General features: G+C 41.0%; 2 protein-coding genes across 7 annotated transcripts in view; both read left to right on the plus strand.

Annotated features, from left to right (window-relative positions):
- LOC124589258 (protein Mpv17-like) overlaps positions 1-13,572 on the plus strand; it is a 67,662-nt gene extending 54,090 nt beyond the window's left edge. For all 6 annotated transcript variants that reach the window (XM_047131548.1, XM_047131544.1, XM_047131542.1 and 3 more), the window contains 2 exons: positions 6,514-6,735; positions 13,104-13,572. In XM_047131548.1, the coding sequence (XP_046987504.1) occupies positions 6,514-6,735; positions 13,104-13,259 (378 nt within the window). In that variant the 3' untranslated portion in view covers positions 13,260-13,572. The remainder of the gene's footprint in view (positions 1-6,513; positions 6,736-13,103) is intronic.
- Positions 13,573-13,676: 104 nt separating this feature from the next.
- Positions 13,677-21,016, plus strand: part of LOC124589161 (protein Mpv17-like) — a 311,532-nt gene continuing 304,192 nt past the window's right edge. Inside the window, exon 1 of the mRNA XM_047131541.1 lies at positions 13,677-13,824. The gene's annotated coding sequence lies outside the window, so the exon portion shown is untranslated. The remainder of the gene's footprint in view (positions 13,825-21,016) is intronic.

A 21,016-nucleotide genomic window follows, 5' to 3' on the forward strand; every position in this document is an offset into this window, starting at 1 on the left:
ACTGATTAGTGACACCCCTGACCTCCTGATAATTTTTATCCTCTCTTCGACCTTCACCGGCGTCCACGGCCCAGTGCCACGGTGTCGGCGAGGCACAAGTGGACCGCGGCCCATGGGTTGGGAAGTTCTAGACCATTAAAGGGTTGGAACGAGAGCCGGCTGGGAATTCATTGGATATATGATACTGATTTAGTGAATTATTCTGAGTTTCCTTGTTAAATTTTTACGTGTAAAAATTTTGCATTAAAATGGTTTTTATTAAAATGGTTTTTATTAAAATTATAATAGCTATTTTATTATTTATATTAAGAAACACTGCAATTCTGAATTTAATATGTGATAAAGAGGAACCTAACCCCACATTTTTGATATAAAATGGCTCTCGATTTACGCGAATTCGGTAACCGCGGCAATTCCGCGGAATGTAACCATCGTGTATAGAAAGATTTACCCGTATGTTATGCTGTAGACCTGTGTTGAATTGCCGATATGTAATAGTTAAGTGGTCTTTGTATTGCGTAGCTATTCTTATGATTCAAAAACTTTTAATGTGTGCCATATGTTGGTGTAGCGGCAGCCGCCGAGCCGTGAGGACGCAGCAGAGTAGCAGCAGCAGCACTTGTGTGATAAACTGTAAATGAATTTAGTCTTTGTTTTTTGGCCTCGTGCTTCTGCAAAGAAGTGCACTGTACGTGTGTATTTTTTGTGGAAACTAGTGGTTAGAAAATTAATCGTAGTTTTTTGTTTTTGCGTAAGTCTAGTGAATATCGTTGTGTTGGGCGGCTTCCTAGAGTAAATTTTCCATGTAGAGAAATTTATCTCTGTTTAATAGCTTGAGATCTCAGATTTCAGTGAGAAATCAGCACACCAACTTTTCGTGTTACTTTATTCTCGTTTGGTAAATTTCAAACTCAGTAGCGCCATTTGAGACCTCGTAACTATTTTTTGAGCCGGCTGAAGTGGCCGTGCGGTTCTAGGCGCTACAGTCTGGAACCGAGCGTCCGCTACGGTCGCAGGTTCGAATCCTGCCTCGGGCATGGATGTGTGTGATGTCCTTAGGTTAGTTAGGTTTAATTAGTTCTAAGTTCTAGGCGACTGATGACCGCAGCAGTTAAGTCGCATAGTGCTCCGAGCCATTTAACTATTTTATTCACTGTGCGATATGGCTAGGGACTGTGCTTGTTGTGAGCGGACACAAGGGGAATTGGCTGCTGTCCGTATACAGCTGGAAGCTGCGTTGGCTAACGTCGACAAGCTTCTAGCTAATATTCGAAGTTATTAGGGTGACGTCGGGGTGCCAGTGACGAGACCTGCCACACCTTTGGTGCCACTTCAATTCCCTGGTGGCCCGGACGTCACTGCGGCTTCCGATACGCAACATCTGACTGGTCCGTCCTCACTCCTTTAACAAGACAGTCGCGGTGTTCCAAATCCACAATGGATAAAAGTTTTAATTATCTTAATATTGGGTTAGTGCATAAGTTAGTAGTGCTTTTACGTAAGGTTAATAAAACAACGGGTACACATAACAGAGACTTCAGTCATAGTATATTCTCCTTCAGTGTTTACGACAGTCTACCAACTCTGGGGTAACTTTTCGATTCTGCGACTAGAAACCACATGGTTTTGAGGCGAAGAACTCGCCGAACCATGTTCAGGGCGCATTTTCATTCGGGAGTTCCTTGAAGGTTGGTCGATAGAGAGCGGAAAAGGTGAAACTCCGTGGGCGCGAGATCAGGTGAATAACGTGGATGTAGAATGACTTCCCAACCCAACTCCTGTATAGCGTTTCTTTTTGTCAGTGTAGGAAAATGCCGTCGGTCGTTATCGTGGAGCAGCATCACTTCACGCAGTCTTCCTGGTGGTTATTCTTGGACTGCATCTGCATGACGCCTCATTTGTTGACTATAAATGCCTTTATTGATGGTTACACACCGGGGAAGCGGTTCGTAGTACACCACATAGTCGCTGTTATTATTATTGTTTCGTGTCAGAAGCAGACTAAAACATTATTGCATACATTGCATATCGTCTCCGTTACACCAGATGCATATTGTACGGGGAGTTGCTGCTTTGTCTGGGCTCAATCATTCCTTTCTTTTCCGTATTTTAGAATGAAGACGCTATTTCTCGCCACCAGTAACGATACAGAAAAGGAATGGTCGGTGGTTGTTCGCGAGCCAATTGATGACGAACAAGCATAGTTGCACAAATGGCCACTCGTTGATTTTTGTGATTTTGGTTTAGAGCATGCGGTATCCATTACACCCGATTTTTTAATCTTCCCCATTGCATGCAAATGTCGCACATGGTGGAATTATCCAGTTCATCTCGAGTGCACTGACCGATCATTATGGATTAAAACGTTTAAACGATCTTCGTCAAACCCCGAAGGTCTTCCCGAATATGGAAAATCATTAATGTTAAAACTCTCATCCTTAAAACAAGAAAACCATTTTCTTGCCGTGCTCTGCCCAATGCCATTATCCCCATACACGGCGCAAATCTTTCTGGCTGCAACTGCAGCTGCACAGGTGAACTCAAATAGAAGAATATGTCGTAAATGTTCCGATTTCTCCACTTGGCACTTCGTTTTCTACCGCCCACAGCTCCGCTCACTTTCTCCAAATGACAAAATGACAATATATAAACTCAAATAGCAACAGCGAACTACAAATCAAAATGAAAATCGATAAATAAAGCCATAGCTATCAGATTATCAACCTGCAAAACAAAAACGCTACGGATGTATGAACCAACCTAATTGTAACAAAACATTACTGTGACGCATAGTAATTCAGGGCTGCCAAACTAACAGCAGTTTTATTTCAGTACTCATGAAACTTTCATCGCTAGTAAGCTCGTTACTATTTCCTACCAACATTAGGTAAGTTTAAATACGAGAAAACTTGGCTGCGAAGCGTTGCGCTCCTTTCATCTCGTGATCGTACTTGTCGAATACGTTACCAGAGGGCATCGATCCTCCATAGCAAGCTGCAACGAATGCTAACAAGCGAGCAGTCTTTGAAGTCGGTCTGTGGCGGACTTGGCTTGTTAGACAGCAAGGAGCTGCGATAATTCATCCCAACCTTGTTAAACAGTTCGGCTCGCCATACCTTTTGCGAAACTCAGCCGCCTTAATACACCGGGAGACTAATGGGCTTAAACTTCAGGAGTCTTTCGTGGCGACTGGGAGTAAACTCTACATATTTTATCACATTTCTGAAAAGAAACGCGCAACACGTAGTAGTCTTATGGGAGATCGTGAAGCTGATGCCACGTATGACCGTTAGTGACGGAAACAAACGATTAAAGTTACAGACTGTTACTAGTAGCCTAGAACCGCTCGGCCACAGCGGCCGGCTGAAGAAGTATCAACAACCATACTGCAAAGAATGATTCGACAGTATGAGCATAGTACAGCGCGGTGTTGCGTTGTAAGGTATGCTCAGCGTGATTACAAATTATTTGCATAACAATCATCATAAAAATTTGCACTTACTGTCATTTCATAGACGTAGTGAAGCCAAGTCTGAACTGTCCATGTCAACATTTGATTGCATACGCCTTTTTCAGCAAGAAAAAGTGTACATTATTGTCGTTGTTGGGGAATGCGATAACGAGTAATTATAACCTGTGTCTACTTTTGAGTGATTCTTTCGTGATAAATATAACATCATATCTGACGACTTTATTTTTGTTATTCGAGCAGAATAGACTATGTGCTTGTACCGAGTTTTTAACATATCCTTTCTCACTCATCCTGAGAGCCGGCCGAAGTGGCCGTGCGGTTAAAGGCGCTGCAGTCTGGAACCGCAAGACCGCTACGTTCGCAGGTTCGAATCCAGCCTCGGGCATGGATGTTTGTGATGTCCTTAGGTTAGTTAGGTTTAACTAGTTCTAAGTTCTAGGGGACTAATGACCTCAGCAGTTGAGTCCCATAGTGCTCAGAGCCATTTGAACCATTTTTGAACTCATCCTGATAATTAATGAAAACCCAATACTGTTCCCCACATGTACTCATCATAATCACGTACACCAAATGGTGATTCTCAAACAATTCCAAACGCAAATCGTGACAATGGCGTCGGTCAGATAATCGCCAGATCGTGAGCCACAGTAATAAGTTACAAGATCTTCAAGAAAACGCTATCTACCTAACAGGCAGTGTTATGAGTGACTGACTCAACATCGTCCAGCCCAACCCGCTTAGGATATAAACCTGCAATTTGGTTGGTTGGGCCGGCCGCGGTGGTCTAGCGGTTCTAGGCGCGCAGTCCGGAACCGCGCGACTGCTACGGTCGCAGGTTCGAATCCTGCCTCGGGCATGGATGTGTGTGATGTCCTTAGGTTAGTTAGGTTTAAATAGTTCTGAGTTCTAGGGGACTGATGACCACAGATGTTAAGTCCCATAGTGCTCAGAGCCATTTGAACCATTTTTTTGGTTAGTTGAATTTGGAGGAGGGGACAAACAGCGAGGTCATCGGTCCCTTCGGATTAGGGAAGGATGGGGAAGGGAATCGGCCATGCCCTTTCAAAGGGACCATCCCGACATTTGCCTGAAGAGATTTAGGGAAATCACGGAAAGCCTATATCAGGATGGCCGGACGCGGGCTTGAACCGTCGTCCTCCCGAATGCGAGTCCGGTGAGCTGACCAATGCGCCACCTCCCTCGGTACCTGCAATTTGAAAAGGGTGTCGTTTAAGAATGGATTTCTCGAAACTCCCACCCCAAAGAGGTTGAAATAGGGTGTGGACAATTTCTTGAAAATGTGCCACTGTTAAGGCAGTTTTGAAGTCCTAGCAAATTGGTATTTTGTTTCTCGGTCAGAAATAAAGATATACGTGTTTCAGCATTTTTGGAAATTCCACCGCTAAGGGTTTAAAATAGTGAGTGAAATTTTTTTTAAATAAATCATTATTAAATTACTACTAAAGCATGTTTAAGGCTACAGCTATGAAAATAGGTATTTGACTTCTCAGTTGGAAATAAAAAAACTATGGGGTCATTGTTTTCGGTATTTCAAGCCATAAGGAAGCAAACGATGGACGAAAATTGTTATTAAAGTATATCATTATGAGCGCATTTTTAAATCTAAACCTAAGAAAATTTGTATTTGGCTTCTCGATTAGAAATAAAAAAATACGTGTATCAGTTTTTAAAAATTCATCCTCCTAAGAGACTGAAATAGGAGGTGAAAAGTTTTATGAAATTATTTCATTATGAAAGCATTTGGAAAGCTAAATCTATAAAAAATTGTATTTGGCTGCTCGGTTAGAAATTAAAAAAAAATATTTCCTGGTTTTGGAAGCTCAACCCCTATGGGGGTGAGATAGGAGATGAAAGTTTTTAATAGAAATACTTCATTATGAAAGCATTTTTGAAGATAAATATATGAAAATTTTTGTTTGGCTTCTTACAAGTTAAAAAAATATTTGTTTGATTGTTTTTGGAAATTCGGTTCCTAAGAAGGTGAAACAGGTGATGAAAGTTTTTAAGAAAATGTTTCGTTATATTAAAAAAATGTAAAGCTAAATCTACGAAAGCTGCTATTTCACTTCTCGATTAGATAAAAAGAAATATGTGTTCTGGGATGAAAGTTTCTATGGAAACATCACCACAAACGCAAAAGGCATGATTAACGAACCTTGGACTCCAAGTATCAGAATCGTTTTTTATCAGAAGTACTTTCGGAAAGGGTGGTGCTTTCATGGCCTTAATTAGCATGAAAAGTTTAGAAGATGTTGCGGCTCGTGAACAACATAAAACTTCGATCAAACAAAAACAAAAAACTCTGTGCAGACCATGCAGTCTATGCGAGCAAAGCAGCGGGCGCTAAGCTATTTTTTAATATACCGGCGCATGTCAGAATAAAGCACGCATAGTTGTTCGCCAGTAGTAATAGCAGATGTCATCATATTAAGGCGCAAATCAAATATGTATCGTTCTTTGCAGTGTGTGTAACGTTCGGAGGGCCTGTGGTGTGAGAGTCTACTGGATTATTACGTTTTCCAGAGTGTGATATAGAAAAATTTGTTCCAAGATTCACACGTCTTTCTGCAATTGGCTGCTTTTCTGATCATCGACTTATAACTGTTGTCACTGAACTAAGGCATACTGATACCAGTGTGTCTCGTGTCCTGCTAGTGATTTTACTCTCGTTTCATACAGTTATCCTTTTGGAAATTTCTTTGGCTCCATTAAATCTATTCAGTAGAAACTGGGATGGTACCCCAAATAAGACCTAAGCTGCTTACTTTCTACACTATTCTCCAAAAGATTTTGAATTCTGGTTCTAGTAATCACACTATCGACAAGAAGCTGTATTCTAACCTTCTTTGTTTCTTTCTTTCCTTCCTTTCACCGTTTTACTGTCGTCATTGTACATAAAACTATTTAAAAAGTAATTCTGTAAGAGAACGCTGAATGAATGCAAGTTTTAATATTACTATGTTATCTAATTAAACTATCACTAGCGATAGATATTTGAATGAGTGTACATATTGTTGTAGGGTCCAGTTCTGCGTACGTGGTTTGGTTTCCTGGATTCCAGATTTAAAGGCAGGAGTGCGATAATCGTCGTGAAGAAGGTTGCACTTGATCAGCTGTGCTTCGTTCCAGTTTTCCTAGGCGTCCTAGTGTCGATTATTGGGTTTGGAAATGGAAAATCTGTAGATCAGGTGAAAGAGAAACTGGAAGCAGATTACCCGGATATTATGATGACTAACTATAAGGTAAGCTAAATATAACATTTATGTTACACAAAATTAGACAGTAATTGTAGATAAGTAAGTATAGCAGTAAAAAAAAGAACTAATGTGATGAACACAAAAGGGATCTCTTCTCAATATTTAATAGCTTCCTACAAAATGTGTACATCCTTATGATAGAGAGAGCGTAGTTTACGCAATGAGATTTCTAATTTTAAAAGGTCTTGGCAAGTACGTCATCGATCGAAAAAGTTTAGAGACTGGATTAATGAATCACAGAGAAAATTTAAAGTGCTGGTTTTAAAGCTTCTGGTGTTTTACATAACCTTCCATGCGCTTGGGTACAACACACAGACAGTTCATGAGAAACTATCAGAAAAGTCCTTTTTTGGGATGTTGCTCTACTCGCGTGTCACAGTCGCACCTTTTTCAATCTTGGTTAGTCATCAGAGACCCATTCTGCATTTTGTCGTCTTATGTTAGATTCGTTTTGATAATACCAAGTCTCGTCACAGGTGATGATTTTTTTTTCAACAAAAGAATCGTCTACGTGTTTGATTTCAATCAAGTTATGGCAAGCGCCCACAAACCGTCTCTTTTTGTTCGAGAGTCAATGTATGTGGGACAGACGTTGCACATACTTTTGTCTTCTTCAAAACGTTCTGGAGAATGTCTTGAACAATTTGTTTAGAGATGTTCAGTTCGCTGCTCCACTGCAATTTGTAACACAGCAACATTGACACACTAAAGATGTACGTCCCCAAGTGATCCAGTTGATATCTATTGTTTACGGTTGTTAGTTCAAGCTGCCACCGTGGTTACTGCGCTGACGTCGCTTATCCGCTAGTCGTGTATATCAAGGAAGAGTATTGTGATTAGTTGGTCAAATCTACAAATATATCCACTGGACGAATCGCACACCGAATCACTGTGTGTAGCACAATAAAGGGAAGAAATCGCTGTAACTAACCAAATAAAAAAAAATCTTTGAAATACTAAGCCGATATTTAGCGAATTGCATAACTGTAGATAACGAACAGAAAATGGGGATACAATGCGAGTAATGATTAGTAGTTTCAGAATATGGAACAAAGCATCTCACTCTTTATGGTGTATTAAAAGCAAAGCGTGAATCACCATCAATGAAGATAAAAAAAGGTCATTCCTAGGAGAAATTGCGCTAATATCGTGTAACTATAGAGCTTTAATAATTCCCTCAGATCGCCGTTGAAGAGAGTGCACAAGGTTCTTCAGGTATGCCATGTCCAGTTGAAACCGTATCCTGTACATCTAGAAAATTTTGAGGATGCTGAATGCTACATTTCAACCGGTGTTCCAAATAGTCCTCGGCATTTTACGTAGGATTAAGATCGGGTGATGCAGCGGTCATCCGAGATGCAATAGGATGACTGTTTGCTCGGACCAGGAACGTGTGAATGCAGTCCTATGAACGCGACTGTTATCGTCGAACATGGGAGTGTCCGCAGTATACTCAACAGAAAGATGTAGAAGAAAGGGCAGCCTTTGCTCACTGATAATGTTGAAAATAAAATACTGCGTGAAGAGTTTGACAGAGCACTGAAAGGCCTAAGTCGAAACAAAGCCCCAGGAGTAGACAAAATTCCATTAAAACTACTGACAGCCTTGGGGGAGCCTGTCCTGACAAAACTCTACCATCTGGTGAGCAAAATGTACGAGACAGGCAAAATACCCTCAGACTTCAAGAAGAATATAGTAATTCCAACCCCAAAGAAAGCAGGGGTTGACAGATGTGAAAATTACCGAACTATCAGTTTAATAAGTCACGGCTGCAAAATACTAACGCGAATTCTTTACAGACGAATGCAAAAACTGTTAGAAGCCGACCTCGGGGAAGATCAGTTTGGATTCCGTAGAAATATTGGAACACGTGAGGCAATACTGACCCTACGACTTATCTTAGAAGCTAGATTAAGAACGGGCAAACCTACGTTTATAGCATTTGTAGACTTAGAGAAAGCTTTTGACAATGTTGACTGGAATACTCTTTCAAATTCTGAAGGTGGCAGGGGTAAAATACAGGGAGCGAAAGGCTATTTACAATTTGTACAGAAACCAGACGGCAGTTATAAAAGTCGAGGGACATGAAAGGGAAGCAGTGGTTGGGAAGGGAGTGAGTCAGGGTTGTGGCCTATCCCCGATGTTATTCAATCTGTATATTGAGAAAGCAGTAAAGGAAACAAAAGAAAAATTCGGAGTAGGTATTAAAATCCATGGAGAAGAAATAAAAACTTTAAGGTTCGCCGATGACATTGTAATTCTGTCAAAGACAGCAAAGGACTTGGAAGAGCAGTTGAACGGAATGGACAGTGTCTTGAAAGTAGGATATAATATGAACATCAACAAAAGCAAAACGAGGATAATGGAATGTAGTCGATTTAATTCTGGTGATGCTGAGGGAATTAGATTAGGAAATGAGACACGTAAAGTAGTAAAGGAGTTTTGCCATTTGGGGAGCAAACTAACTGATAATGGTCGAAGTAGAGAGGATATAAAATTTAGACTGGCAATGGCACGGAAAGCGTTTCTGAAGAAGAGAAATTTGTTAACATCGAGTATAATGTCAGGAAGTAGTTTCTGAAAGTATTTGTATGGAGTGTAGCCATGTATGGAAGTGAAACATGGACGATAAATAGTTTGGACGAGAAGAGAATAGAAGCTTTCGAAATGTGGTGCTACAGGAGAATGCTGAAGATTAGACGGGTAGATCACATAACTAATGAGGAGGTATTGAATAGGATTGGGGAGAGGAGGAGTTTGTAGCACAACTTGACTAGAAGAAGGGATCGGTTGGTAGGACATGTTCTGAGGCATCAAGGGATCACCAATTTAGTACTGGAGGGCAGCGTGGAGGGTAAAAATCGTAGGAGGAGACCAAGAGATGAATACACTAAGCAGATTCAGTAGGATGTAGGCTGCAGAGGAGATGAAGCAGCTTGCACAGGATAGAGTAGCATGGTGAGCTGCATCAAACCAGTCTCAGGACTGAAGACAACAACAACAACAATGTTGAAAAATCCTGGTTCCTGTTTACGGTAACCAGAATGAGTGAGCCCAAATCATGCTGCGAAATCCACCCTCAAAAAATCACAAAACCACCTGCGGCATGAACTACACCTTCACATACTGAGGATTATAGGTTCCATTGGGCCATTGCTGCACTAACTCCCAGCATCATTTAAAAAGAGACAACATTACGACTGGTCAGACCACACTATACCCCTCCAATCAGCTACTGTCCAGTTTCTGTGTTGCTCGGTCCATTAAAGGCGTGCAGCTTGTTGTGAGCTGTGAGAAATGACCTTTTGAAAGGTAACTGACTGCAAATGCCCACTGCATACGGTTCACTTCGGAGCGCTTGCTCGGAAACTGTTTGGAATGAACCCGTATTCACTGAAAGCAGCAATTCCTCTCGGGTTTGAAACTGTCATTGACAAGGCGTGACACTTATCTCCATTTCCAGTAGATTAAGATCTTACTGTTGTTACGGCATGTTACATGGCTGCCAGAGTTCTGCTAGTCCTTGTATGAGGGGCAGTAAAATGGAAACCGAACATCCACCACAACGCAACCATGCAATGGTTCCATTGAAATGTACTCGCCACACGTGTTAAGACATTTATCCCACTGGGACACGAGATTATCTATGCTATCGCCCGCTGACGGATTCACAACTGCACCCTCTCTTGCACTTCCTCGTACGACTGAAACCGACGTCCACGCATGTCTTTTTACAGGTCGCCAAAGATGTGAAAATTACACGGTGAAAGATACGGATTGTACGGAGGATGCTGCAGTGTTTCCAAACCAAATTGTTGAAGCATAGCCTTCATCTAGTTCACGGTATGGGGGCGGGCGTTATCGTGCAACAGGATGATTCTATCCAACGGCTTTCCACGGCGTTTTGACTAATGGCACGTCGCAGTTGCTGCGAAATGTATTCATACCGCTGCGCACTGATCGTGGTTCCATGATTGTGGAATTCGACGAATAGAGGAAGCATTCTGTTGCACGATACCGGCCGGGGTGACCAAGCGGTTAAAGGCGCTACAGTCTGGAACCGCACGACCGCTACGGTCGCAGGTTCGAATCCTGCCTGGGGCATGGATGTGTGTGATGTCCTTACGTTAGTTAGGTTTAAGTAGTTCTAAGTTCTAGGGGACTGATGACCTTAGAAGTTAAGACCCATAGTGCTCAGAGCCATTTGAACCATTTGTTGCACGATAATGCCCGGTCCCACACTGCCAATCAGATGAAGGCTACGCTTCAGCGATTTGGTTTGAAAACACTGCAGGCGCTTCTTCCTTTTCCAAGATCCAATTTATAAAATCAAAAACACTTTTATATCGAATCAGCTACCAACTCTATAACATCATTATTCGCACTGCGTAACTGAACAGCTCAGAAAAATAGAGAAATAACACTATGTAGAGGAAAACTGAACACTTTTGGTAGAAAGCGTAACTAGTCAAGTTTTTGGAGTTCGCAATTTCGGCGAAAAATTAAAGCTGCGTAAAACGCAATTTTATTTGAATCAGGAGGCTCAATTAGTCCTCTTTGCAGATGAACCAAACATTATTGTGAAGCCGAGTGGAGAAACTTCAGCAGAATAAATATTATATAGGTTGTTTTCGTGAAAGTTACGAACTGGTTTTGCGTAAATGGACTAGCTTTAAATTTTGAAAAATACACCTGATCCGATTTTGTAGTGTCAAAAATATTCCACCACCTGTTAATTTAGTACATCGACAAGAAATAATAAACAGGGTATAAATGGTGAGCATATTAAAGAAAACTTTACTAGGAAAACCTTATAGTAAATTTACTAGGAAAACCTTATAGTAAACCTGCTAAAACGTTTACGTTTTGCTACTTCTGTCACAAGAATAATTGCCAACTTTGGGGATCTATGGAAGTCAGTAAGTTAAAGTATTTTGCATATTTTCATTCACTGATGTCTTTCGGTGTAATAGGCTTCTCATTTAGGGAAAAAGTATTCTTTGCACAAAATAAAGTAATTAGAATTGTGTGTAGGGTTCACACACATACGTCTTGCAGTCATCTCTTAACCACAGCGTAGTAATACATTTACTCACTTACGAAATTTGTTAGCAACAGTCCACTTTAGTGTAACAGATATTCACAGGTACAATACTATATGGAAAAATGATCAGCAGTATTCTTTTATGAATCTAACTTTACCACGGAAAGGGATGAAGTAAGCAGGCATGAAACTCCATGACACGCTGCTGATGGAAATAGAATATCTGACACGTAGTAGAAGTGCTTTCAGATGTATATTACAGATATTTCTCCGTGATACATCCTTCTGTACGATAGAGTAATTCTCGGATAGAAATATTTATTCATTTATACATGAAAAAATCTGTAAATGGCCGGAATTTATACATACGAGTATTTTTTACCTTTTTTATTATTGTATATAATTTACACCTGTTGTTGGGGCGATCTAATGTTGTAATTTATAATACTAGAAGCCAAGATCGCTCGATGTGAACTAGAGAATTTATGATCAGCTTCAAAAGCAATTAGCTGTCACCCTCAGAGTTGTCGTCGAAGCATCATCTTTACTGATGTACCTGTGTTTGCTCCTGTACACCTTATTGAGGCTACGGATATTTTATTCAGCAATTTTTATATATTTAATAAGCCGTATGGAGCTGTATTATTATAACTGGAACATGTTCTCAGTATGTCGACGAGACTGATGTGCAGCTATATTTCTGGGAGATCTGAGAACCGGAGAATGACAGCTAGTTACTTTGAAACTGGTTTTGAAATAAACTATTTCACGTCAAACGATCTTCGCTTCTAATACTGTAAATTATTTATTATTATTTTTTAAATATGTGTTCCTTGTTTGTTCAATTGACAAATTCCACCTCATAACTTTTATCCTGAATATGATCTACGGAACACGTAACTAACTTAAAACAAATCACTAATTCAGTTGGGCAATATTGGGGAAGAAACCTAACTATGCCCTTTATAAAGACAGTCACCTGAAGAGGTTTTGGGAAACCACCCAGTCGCATTCGTTGACACTAAAACGATGATCATATCCTAAATATCTACTTTAAAAGCATGTGGTATCAAATGCTGCGTTTAAAAAGCGTTTGTAATTGTGTCTCGCATACATTTAAAGCTTATCTCTACCTTACTTTGCAGTTAAATTATCTGAGGATACAGAAAGTTACTTGGGACATTTACATTTCCATGTTGTGTTATCTACTACAGTTTATGAATACTCTCTACACACTTGTGAATTAAATATTTAAATAACTTTTCTTGATTTCAACGTAAGTTCTTATAGATTTATTTTCATTTTCTAGATATGGCCCTTGGTGCAGACTCTAAACTTCTCCGTCGTGCCAGTCCACTATCAGGTTCCCCTGGTCCAGGTAGTAGCCGTCGGCTGGAACACGTACATGTCTTGGAAGGCTCATCAGCCAGTTCAGAAGAAACAAGAACTCACCCACGTCGAGTAACTACTGCTGGGATGTGGCACGGCAGCCGTATCCCTTGGGATCTGTAATGCTCAAGTGTTCGCTGTGAAACGAACTTTATCAGTGAACTTATCTGCATTGTCTCTGTGACCTTCAACAGGACAGCCGGAGATAACATTTCAAAGTACAAAATTACAAATTACAGGAAGGTTCTGATACTAAATACAGTATTCCTTGTACAATACGCTAAAATCATGGAACCAAGATTTTTTACCCACTTCAGATTTGTTTTGTCAGTCAAATAAAAGCACGATATTATCTTTTTCCATTAAATAGCTCACGAGATTTCACGTTATGAGTGGCTCAGTTGTACTGGTTTAAGATTCGTCTTCAAGAGAAGACATTAGTCCCTGACGGCTGTTCCTACAAATGCTAGTTCATGGACAGTGTGAATATGGATCAGAGATAACCCCTTCTCAAAATATCGTCAGATATATTCTTTACTTCTTCGAAACGTAGACGATCACGGATGACGTATATTAAGCCGTGCGTTCTCGCCCTCAGCAGCTGAACGTAGCAGTTCCTAAGGCTTCTGTAACACACACAGGTTAGTTTCATGATGATATAAGTTCGACTGAGATAAGCGTTTCTACAAAAATTACTGGCTGTGTCGTAAGTGTGCAGAGACTTGAAAAGCTTGGATAATTTACAATGTGTGTGTGTGCGTGTGCGTGTGCGTGTGTGTGTGTGTGTGTGTGTGGACGCGCGTGTGTTTGTGGGTTAGGAGTGCTCAGCGTCGAGGTTATCAGCGCAGTTTACTAGGCAGAACGTAGTTTTTACAAGCGCCATTCAGTAATCATACAAATAGCCTACAGCAAAAAAATTTACTAAATCTATACAATTTTTTGTCTATTTTTCCACGTATTCTATAGCATCTTCTGCGCACCTGTCCCACCTTCTAACAAATCTTCTTATTCCCTCAGCGAAGAATTCTTCACCTTTATCCAGAGGCCTGTTTTGTACTTTTTTTCGCCTCTTCGTTGCCGGCGAACTTGAAGGCTCGCAAAGCTTCTATCACCGGAACAAACAGATAAATTCTGAAAGGAAAGGTCAGGACCTTTAGGATGATGACAGGCGCTCGCGACTCGCGTCTGAGTTTCCAGCATCAGTTGTGCCGTTTATTAGGTCGAGCGTTGTGTTGCAGATGCGGCACTCCTTTCCTCTGCCATTCCGGGCGTGTCCTTTTCAGTGATGCCTGAGTGGTATAGGCTGTTGACAGTGCGTTTCTCCTCCAAAAAGTTACAGAAAATCTGATCATGGACACTCATAAGGATAGATAAGGATGGTTAACATGACCTTACCATCCAATGGTTATGGTTTGAATTTCTTATGGACTGACGATTCAGGGTCTGTCCATTACATGCTTTGATGCACGGACTACGCATCAAAGTGATGTACTCAAGTTTCATCACAGGTTAAAAATCGTGCCCAAAAACTGCGTCACCTTCGCTACTGAAACGATTTTTGAGCTCGGTACGAATGCGAAATCTCAGTTCTTTCAAATGTACGGTATGCCCTCTGGAACGTACCTTGCCCAAGTCTTATGGTAGTTCAGTTTGTTTTGAATGATTGAATGAGTTGGTCCGCAGCTCGTGGTCGTGCGGTAGCGTTCTCGCTTCCCACGCCCGGGTTCCCGGGTTCGGTTCCCGGCGGGGTCAGGGATTTTCTCTGCCTCGTGATGACTGGGTGTTGTGTAATGTCCTTAGGTTAGTTAGGTTTAAGTAGTTCTAAGTTCTAGGGGACTGATGACCATAGATGTTAAGTCCCATAGTGCTCAGAGCCATTTGAACCATTTGATTGAATGAGTTGTGCCATTATTTGCTAGAAATTTTTCTGCAATTTGTTCAACTGTAAGTCTTCTTGGATAAACGAATAAATAAGATATTGCTACCGGACGCACATAGCGGTGCGCGTCGGATATGCCTTTGTAGACATTTTTAAAGTTTTCCATCCACGCGCTGCAATTCTCAGGGTTCATGCAACTATTTTCATATTGTTTAGTCATCCGAGCGAATATTTGAGACGGTGGTACACTTTCCGAAAGTAAAATTCGGATCACATAACGCACTTTCTTCGCGCGGACGCAGTTTCAAAAGTTTCAGTCCCCTGCATTAGGCGTTACCTTCATTATATAGGTTTGTTTAATTATTGATTAATCGTCGTCGCTGGTTCGCTGACTCCGAGCCTCAAATCTCTGCAGATGATATTAGAACTCGTTGGTGATTTTTTACAAATTTTTACTGTTATCATAATTATGATTTAAAAATAATCTGTGTATGTTTAATGGGACCAGTGAGGATTACTGTTTGCATACAATGATCGCAAATCCCATGACATGGGCTGTCCGAGCTTGAATAAAAAGCACGATTGTGCATCTCTTTCCTCCACTATTGTTTGAAGTACCGGTATTTGTTGAATATTTCAAGGAGAAAACTTAAGTAAACCGTGATGAACTGCTTTAAAGTAAGAGACGTTTTCTCACACAAATGCACATAATATGATTGTAGGAAACTTCTGCAATGTCATTCTCGAGGTACAGATATCTGTGCGTGATTACACCTGGGGCTCAGTCCTCTCCTAGTAGTTGTTTCATAGTTTTTGAACTGCTAGGGACGCTTTGAGTGAGGTTTCCGAATGTCTGTGGAGGAATTGCAGCCCTTTCTTCCTCAAGAGTCGTAAATAGAGAAGTGATGTTTGCGGGCTTCCAAAAAAATAAATGTGACGAGTGGCCCTCAACTACATATGCTCAGACGCAGGGTTGAAATATTAAAAGTTTTGGCTGGTTTCGTTGCCTAGGGGCTGGGATACATAGTTGCCGCACTACAAGCCAAATTCTGCTGAGTCTAGAGTATACAATATGAATATACATATGAATCGAATCGTCGAAGGTTCCTATCACTCGGCAATTGCGAATTTTGAATGAATAGACATTTATAAGTGAAAGATTGCAATTAAATAAAATCTGCAAGTACAAATTTAACGACTTCAAAAGATGAGTACAAGAGCAGAAGTACTTTTGAGAATGCCGTATATTTCTGCAAAACACTTATTGGTGTCGATGGTCCAGCAACTAAATAAAATATAAGTTGAATAACAAGGAAACAGTAGATTCCCATTCACGTAATTAGTTATGGGCAACAACATAACTAGCGTGATATTCACTTCTAAACGCATACTACGTCTTCACTGCAGAAGCCATGGAAATCTCACAAGTGCACAGGTCGGCACTACGAAATATTTCTATCTCTCGCGACCATGCGCAAACTGCTCCACCCTACAAGTCTTTCCCACGACTGCCCGTCGCGCCTCCTCTTCCAGCACCCTCTCGTGTCCTGTGCGGCTGTCCCTCATTCAGTACTCCCCTGTCCATACCGTCTCTCCATTAACGAGCACTTTGATTGGCTAGAGCGCTCCCGCCATGTCTCCAAGCCAACGCACACTCACAAACATATGAAAACACACAATGAAATACTGGATTTACATTTAAATAACTTGAAATTATATAAATATTCCTTCGGCTGGACCATAAAAACGCTCTAACACACATTATTAAATACATAAAAATATCAAATAAACATATAGCAAAGGAATAGAAACAAAAGGTAGGTCAGTAGCCTAATGGCTCCGTGCTTTCTAAAACACAGTAAATATTTAACCAATTTCTTCATGAATAGTATATATCGGATATAAACAAAGATAGAGACGAATAAATATGTTTATAAGCATGCTGCTACCGTTTTTTCGTGTAACTGTGGAGTACTTATGGCCTCACGCGGTTAATAATAATCGGCCACTTTGACCTCCAATAACTCATGTACTATTCAAGTTACATGCCTGTAACTCATACCAATTTAGGTTTACACTAATAGCTTTATAAAGACATGTCAATCAACAAAATCGGATGAACCGTTTAGATTTCGGAAATTCGTTACTGGTCTTTACGCATACAATTTACAGTCAGATACTACACTTTATCTAATAAAGATATTGAAAATCTGATTACACCATCAGAATCGTTGTGCAAATAATGATAATGTACATTTTTCTTTTTAAGGTATCATGATTCCTCTGGCTACTATTAATTTCTATACAAACTGTGAAATGTCTGCCATTAAGGTTTCACAAAGTCCACCATCTTTGGCACTCCCGGTATACGTCCTTCATCAACACAGCGTCACCATGGAATTCCCAGCCATGCTGTCTGGCCGTTGTGCGGCATCACGCGGTTGCTAAAGAGCTGCGACTTGCCGAGCGGCCCGGGGCAGTGGCCCCCAACTCTGAACTTAGAAAATTTTCAGGGCGCCAAAACTCCTCTGTTACCTCACATGTTCGATGCTGAGACCTGGGATGAAGTCGCTCAAGGCTGCTCCATTGGGCTTAGGTCGGGATTCTTTGCAGATCAGCCCATTTCAAGAATGTTATTGTTTACCAGCCATTGCCAAACACTGATGCCTTATGCCACGATGCACAATCAGTCATCATCTCTGAACTGTTCCTGTACCGGATCACATTCTAACCATGAAAAACACACCCATGCCATAAAATCACCTCTTCCTTACTTCACTGTTGGTAATGTGATGGCAGATAAAGTTCCCCCAGTCCATGGATTATCACAGGGTATAGCGTGATTCTTCACTCCAATTCACTCATTTCCAGTCATCCACTGTCCAGAGATGCCATTCTTTACACCATCTCAAGAGCTGATTACCGTTGACTAAAGAAATGTATGGCTTATGAGAAGCTGTTCGCCCATTGTACCCCATTATTTTTAACTCCCTACGCACAGTCATCGCGCCAGCTGGACTGCTGGTAGCATTTTGGAACTCAAGAGTGATTCCTCCCACTGATTTCATGCTATTTTTACAACCACCCTCCACAATACTAAACGGCTTCTTTCCTTCAGTACATTAAGTCTGCCTAGTCTTGGTTTCTCGTTTTCACTTCACAGTGGCATCGCCAACAGGCGACACACGCAGCTTTTCATGGGTTGAAATATCCCTGACGGATTTGTTTCCATATTTGAAGTCATGAGTTGACATAATCGATTCATTCTACTGCTACAGTTTCTCTACTGGCAACACAATACTCCTTGTCTTCTTTTATTCTGACAGTTACGCCTCTCGTGACATCTAGTGTTCAAATCTGCATTACATAGGAATGTCCTGATACTTTTGATCATATAGTGTATGTTGTTCTGCCATATGCAAATGTTAAAGAGGATGTCACAGTAGTTTCAAGGGCACTTCCCAAACAGTTAGACTTTCTCAGCGATCCTGGCAGAGAATGGCACTGCAGTATAAACACTAGTATGAAAGGAATTTGGATGCCATTATCACCAGCTAAACAGATTCTTGGGCATGTTTACACCTTCAATCTGCATGATTTTGTGAAAGAACATTACGGCGAGAAATAATCATTCTTTGTGAGTGCCACATTCTTCACAATGCAGTAGGTGGGACACAATGTCTCCTGCTGTAAGGAAAAGGCCAAAAATTTTACACCTCATTATGAGAAAATAATATTTGCAAGCAATGGTATGTTATAGGACCTAGATGGTACATGGGTGTTTTCTTTATGGTAAGGATGTGCTGAGGCGAATGGTCCCAACTCTTATAATGAGTCTGTGGGAATTAGTCCGAGGGATAATACCTATGGTAATTCTCACCGGCACAAGATGCTAAGACTATTTGTATCCAGTCTCCTTCTAGCTATCCGGTTTTGGGACTTCCCAGTTTCGCTAGAACATTTCAACGAAACACTGAGAAGCATCCTTTAAAAATGTCGCAGGGACATATGCAGACCACAATGGCCTTCAGGCCAAATCTTTGCCTTATTGGAGCATGAGTTTTCTGTCTAAGAACTTGCATGTTGACCGACATCCATAGTCCCAACAGAAGTTCTCTCGTCACAACAGCGCTTCAGCATATCAATCAAAAACTGCATTTGACGTCCTTAGAGTCACGACACATGTTTCGTTCACCGCCACCGCCTATGATCATGGTGTAAATGGTCTGAATATGGTCACAGTCTGACCGAAACCGGTAACAATTGTAAATAAATGTTTTATTGCCGTTGAGACTGTTTTCAGTCCATTTTCAAAAGCTTACTGTATAACTGAACTGCCTATTCTGGAATCTCCGATACATTCCAGAGGCCGGCCGGAGTGGCCGAGCGGTTCTAGGCGCTACAGTCTGGAACCGCGCGACCGCTACGGTCGCAGGTGAGAATCGTGCCTCGGGCATGGATGTATGTGATGTCCTTAGGTTAGTTAGCTTTAAGTAGTTCTAAGTTCTATGGGACTGATGACCATAGATGTTAAGTCCCTTAGTGCTCAGAGCCATTTGAACCATTTGACCCCAAGCTTGTACGCGATGGGTTCTGTACAACAGACTACATTAGCCTTTACATTCTGCGTTTTCCCACTCTCCTAACCATCTGCGAGCTTGTACATAAACTTACAATATTTCCATAAACACGTTTCTGTAATCCATACATATTATACAAACCTACGTATGTATCTGTGGAAGATACTCTTCAGTTTTGAAGTCTAAGATGTCAACTGAACTGAAGATAATAGTTTTTGACCAATATATATTGCCAGTAATAACTTATGGGTGTGAGATATGGCCATTAAGTGAATTTGTTGTATGGAAACTGATAATAACCCAAAGGCAAGTGGAAAGACCAATGTTGGGCTACAAAAGAGAAAACAGAAAGGTAGCAGTTGATATAAGACATACAACAAAGGTCAGTGATATAATAGAAAGAGTGAGTACCTTAAAATGGCAGTGGTCTCTTCATGACGTTCGAATAAAAGATTGCAGATAGCCAAACAAGTACTAGATTGTAACTCAATTTACCAAAAAAGATCAAGAGGAGGACCACCGGACAGATGGGAAAGAGACTTGAAACAGGCGACTTGAATTGGCAATGGGAATCTCAAGATCGTCAGAAATGGAAGAAACATCTGGGATCCTTTGTTGGCGGCTGCTGTGGCCGCGCGGTTCTAGGCGCTTCAGTCTGGAACCGCGTGACCGCTACGGCCGCAGGTTCGAATCCTGCCTCAGGCATATATGTGTGTGATGTCCTTAGGTTAGTTAGGTTTAAGTTGTTCTAAGTTCTAGGGGACTGATGACCACAGATGTTAAGTCCCGTAGTGGTCAGAGCCATTTGGGATCCTATGTTGCACTCTGACTCAGAGAGTCACTAAGTGACTGAATTGGCCGATGACGAAGGTATTGATGGTGTATCTATGTACGTATGTTTCACATCTCCTCCTAAAACCACTGGTACGATCTGAACCAAACTTGGTACACATATTCTCTACTGTCTGCAGACAATTTCTGTGGGGATAAGAACCAACTGCCTATCATAGGGGTGGAGGTGAAAAAGAAGTGAAGCCCATGACACGCTACTACCCAGATTTTATTCGTCCAGTATTTGAGAAAGAGAACACTTAGCACATGATTTCAAACTTTTACGAAACTTTTTCTCGCTTGCAACCCTCACAAAATGATGAAAGAAAAAAGTTTATCGCATATTACATTCTCTCTGTTCAAGCAGTAAAGCTGCAGCGTCAGGCATTACGTTTTAATGATTACTTCTTTAGTAATAACTGTATTCGCGACACATTTTGCTGACAGGTTTCATATATACCATGTACCTGCAAAATTATATCATTGTACGACGTGTAGTTCAGTTTATTTGAGATCGTAAACAACTGAGACGCGTGAAATCTG

This window comes from Schistocerca americana, chromosome 2, assembly GCF_021461395.2.
Source record: "Schistocerca americana isolate TAMUIC-IGC-003095 chromosome 2, iqSchAmer2.1, whole genome shotgun sequence".
Taxonomy (NCBI): domain Eukaryota; kingdom Metazoa; phylum Arthropoda; class Insecta; order Orthoptera; family Acrididae; genus Schistocerca; species Schistocerca americana.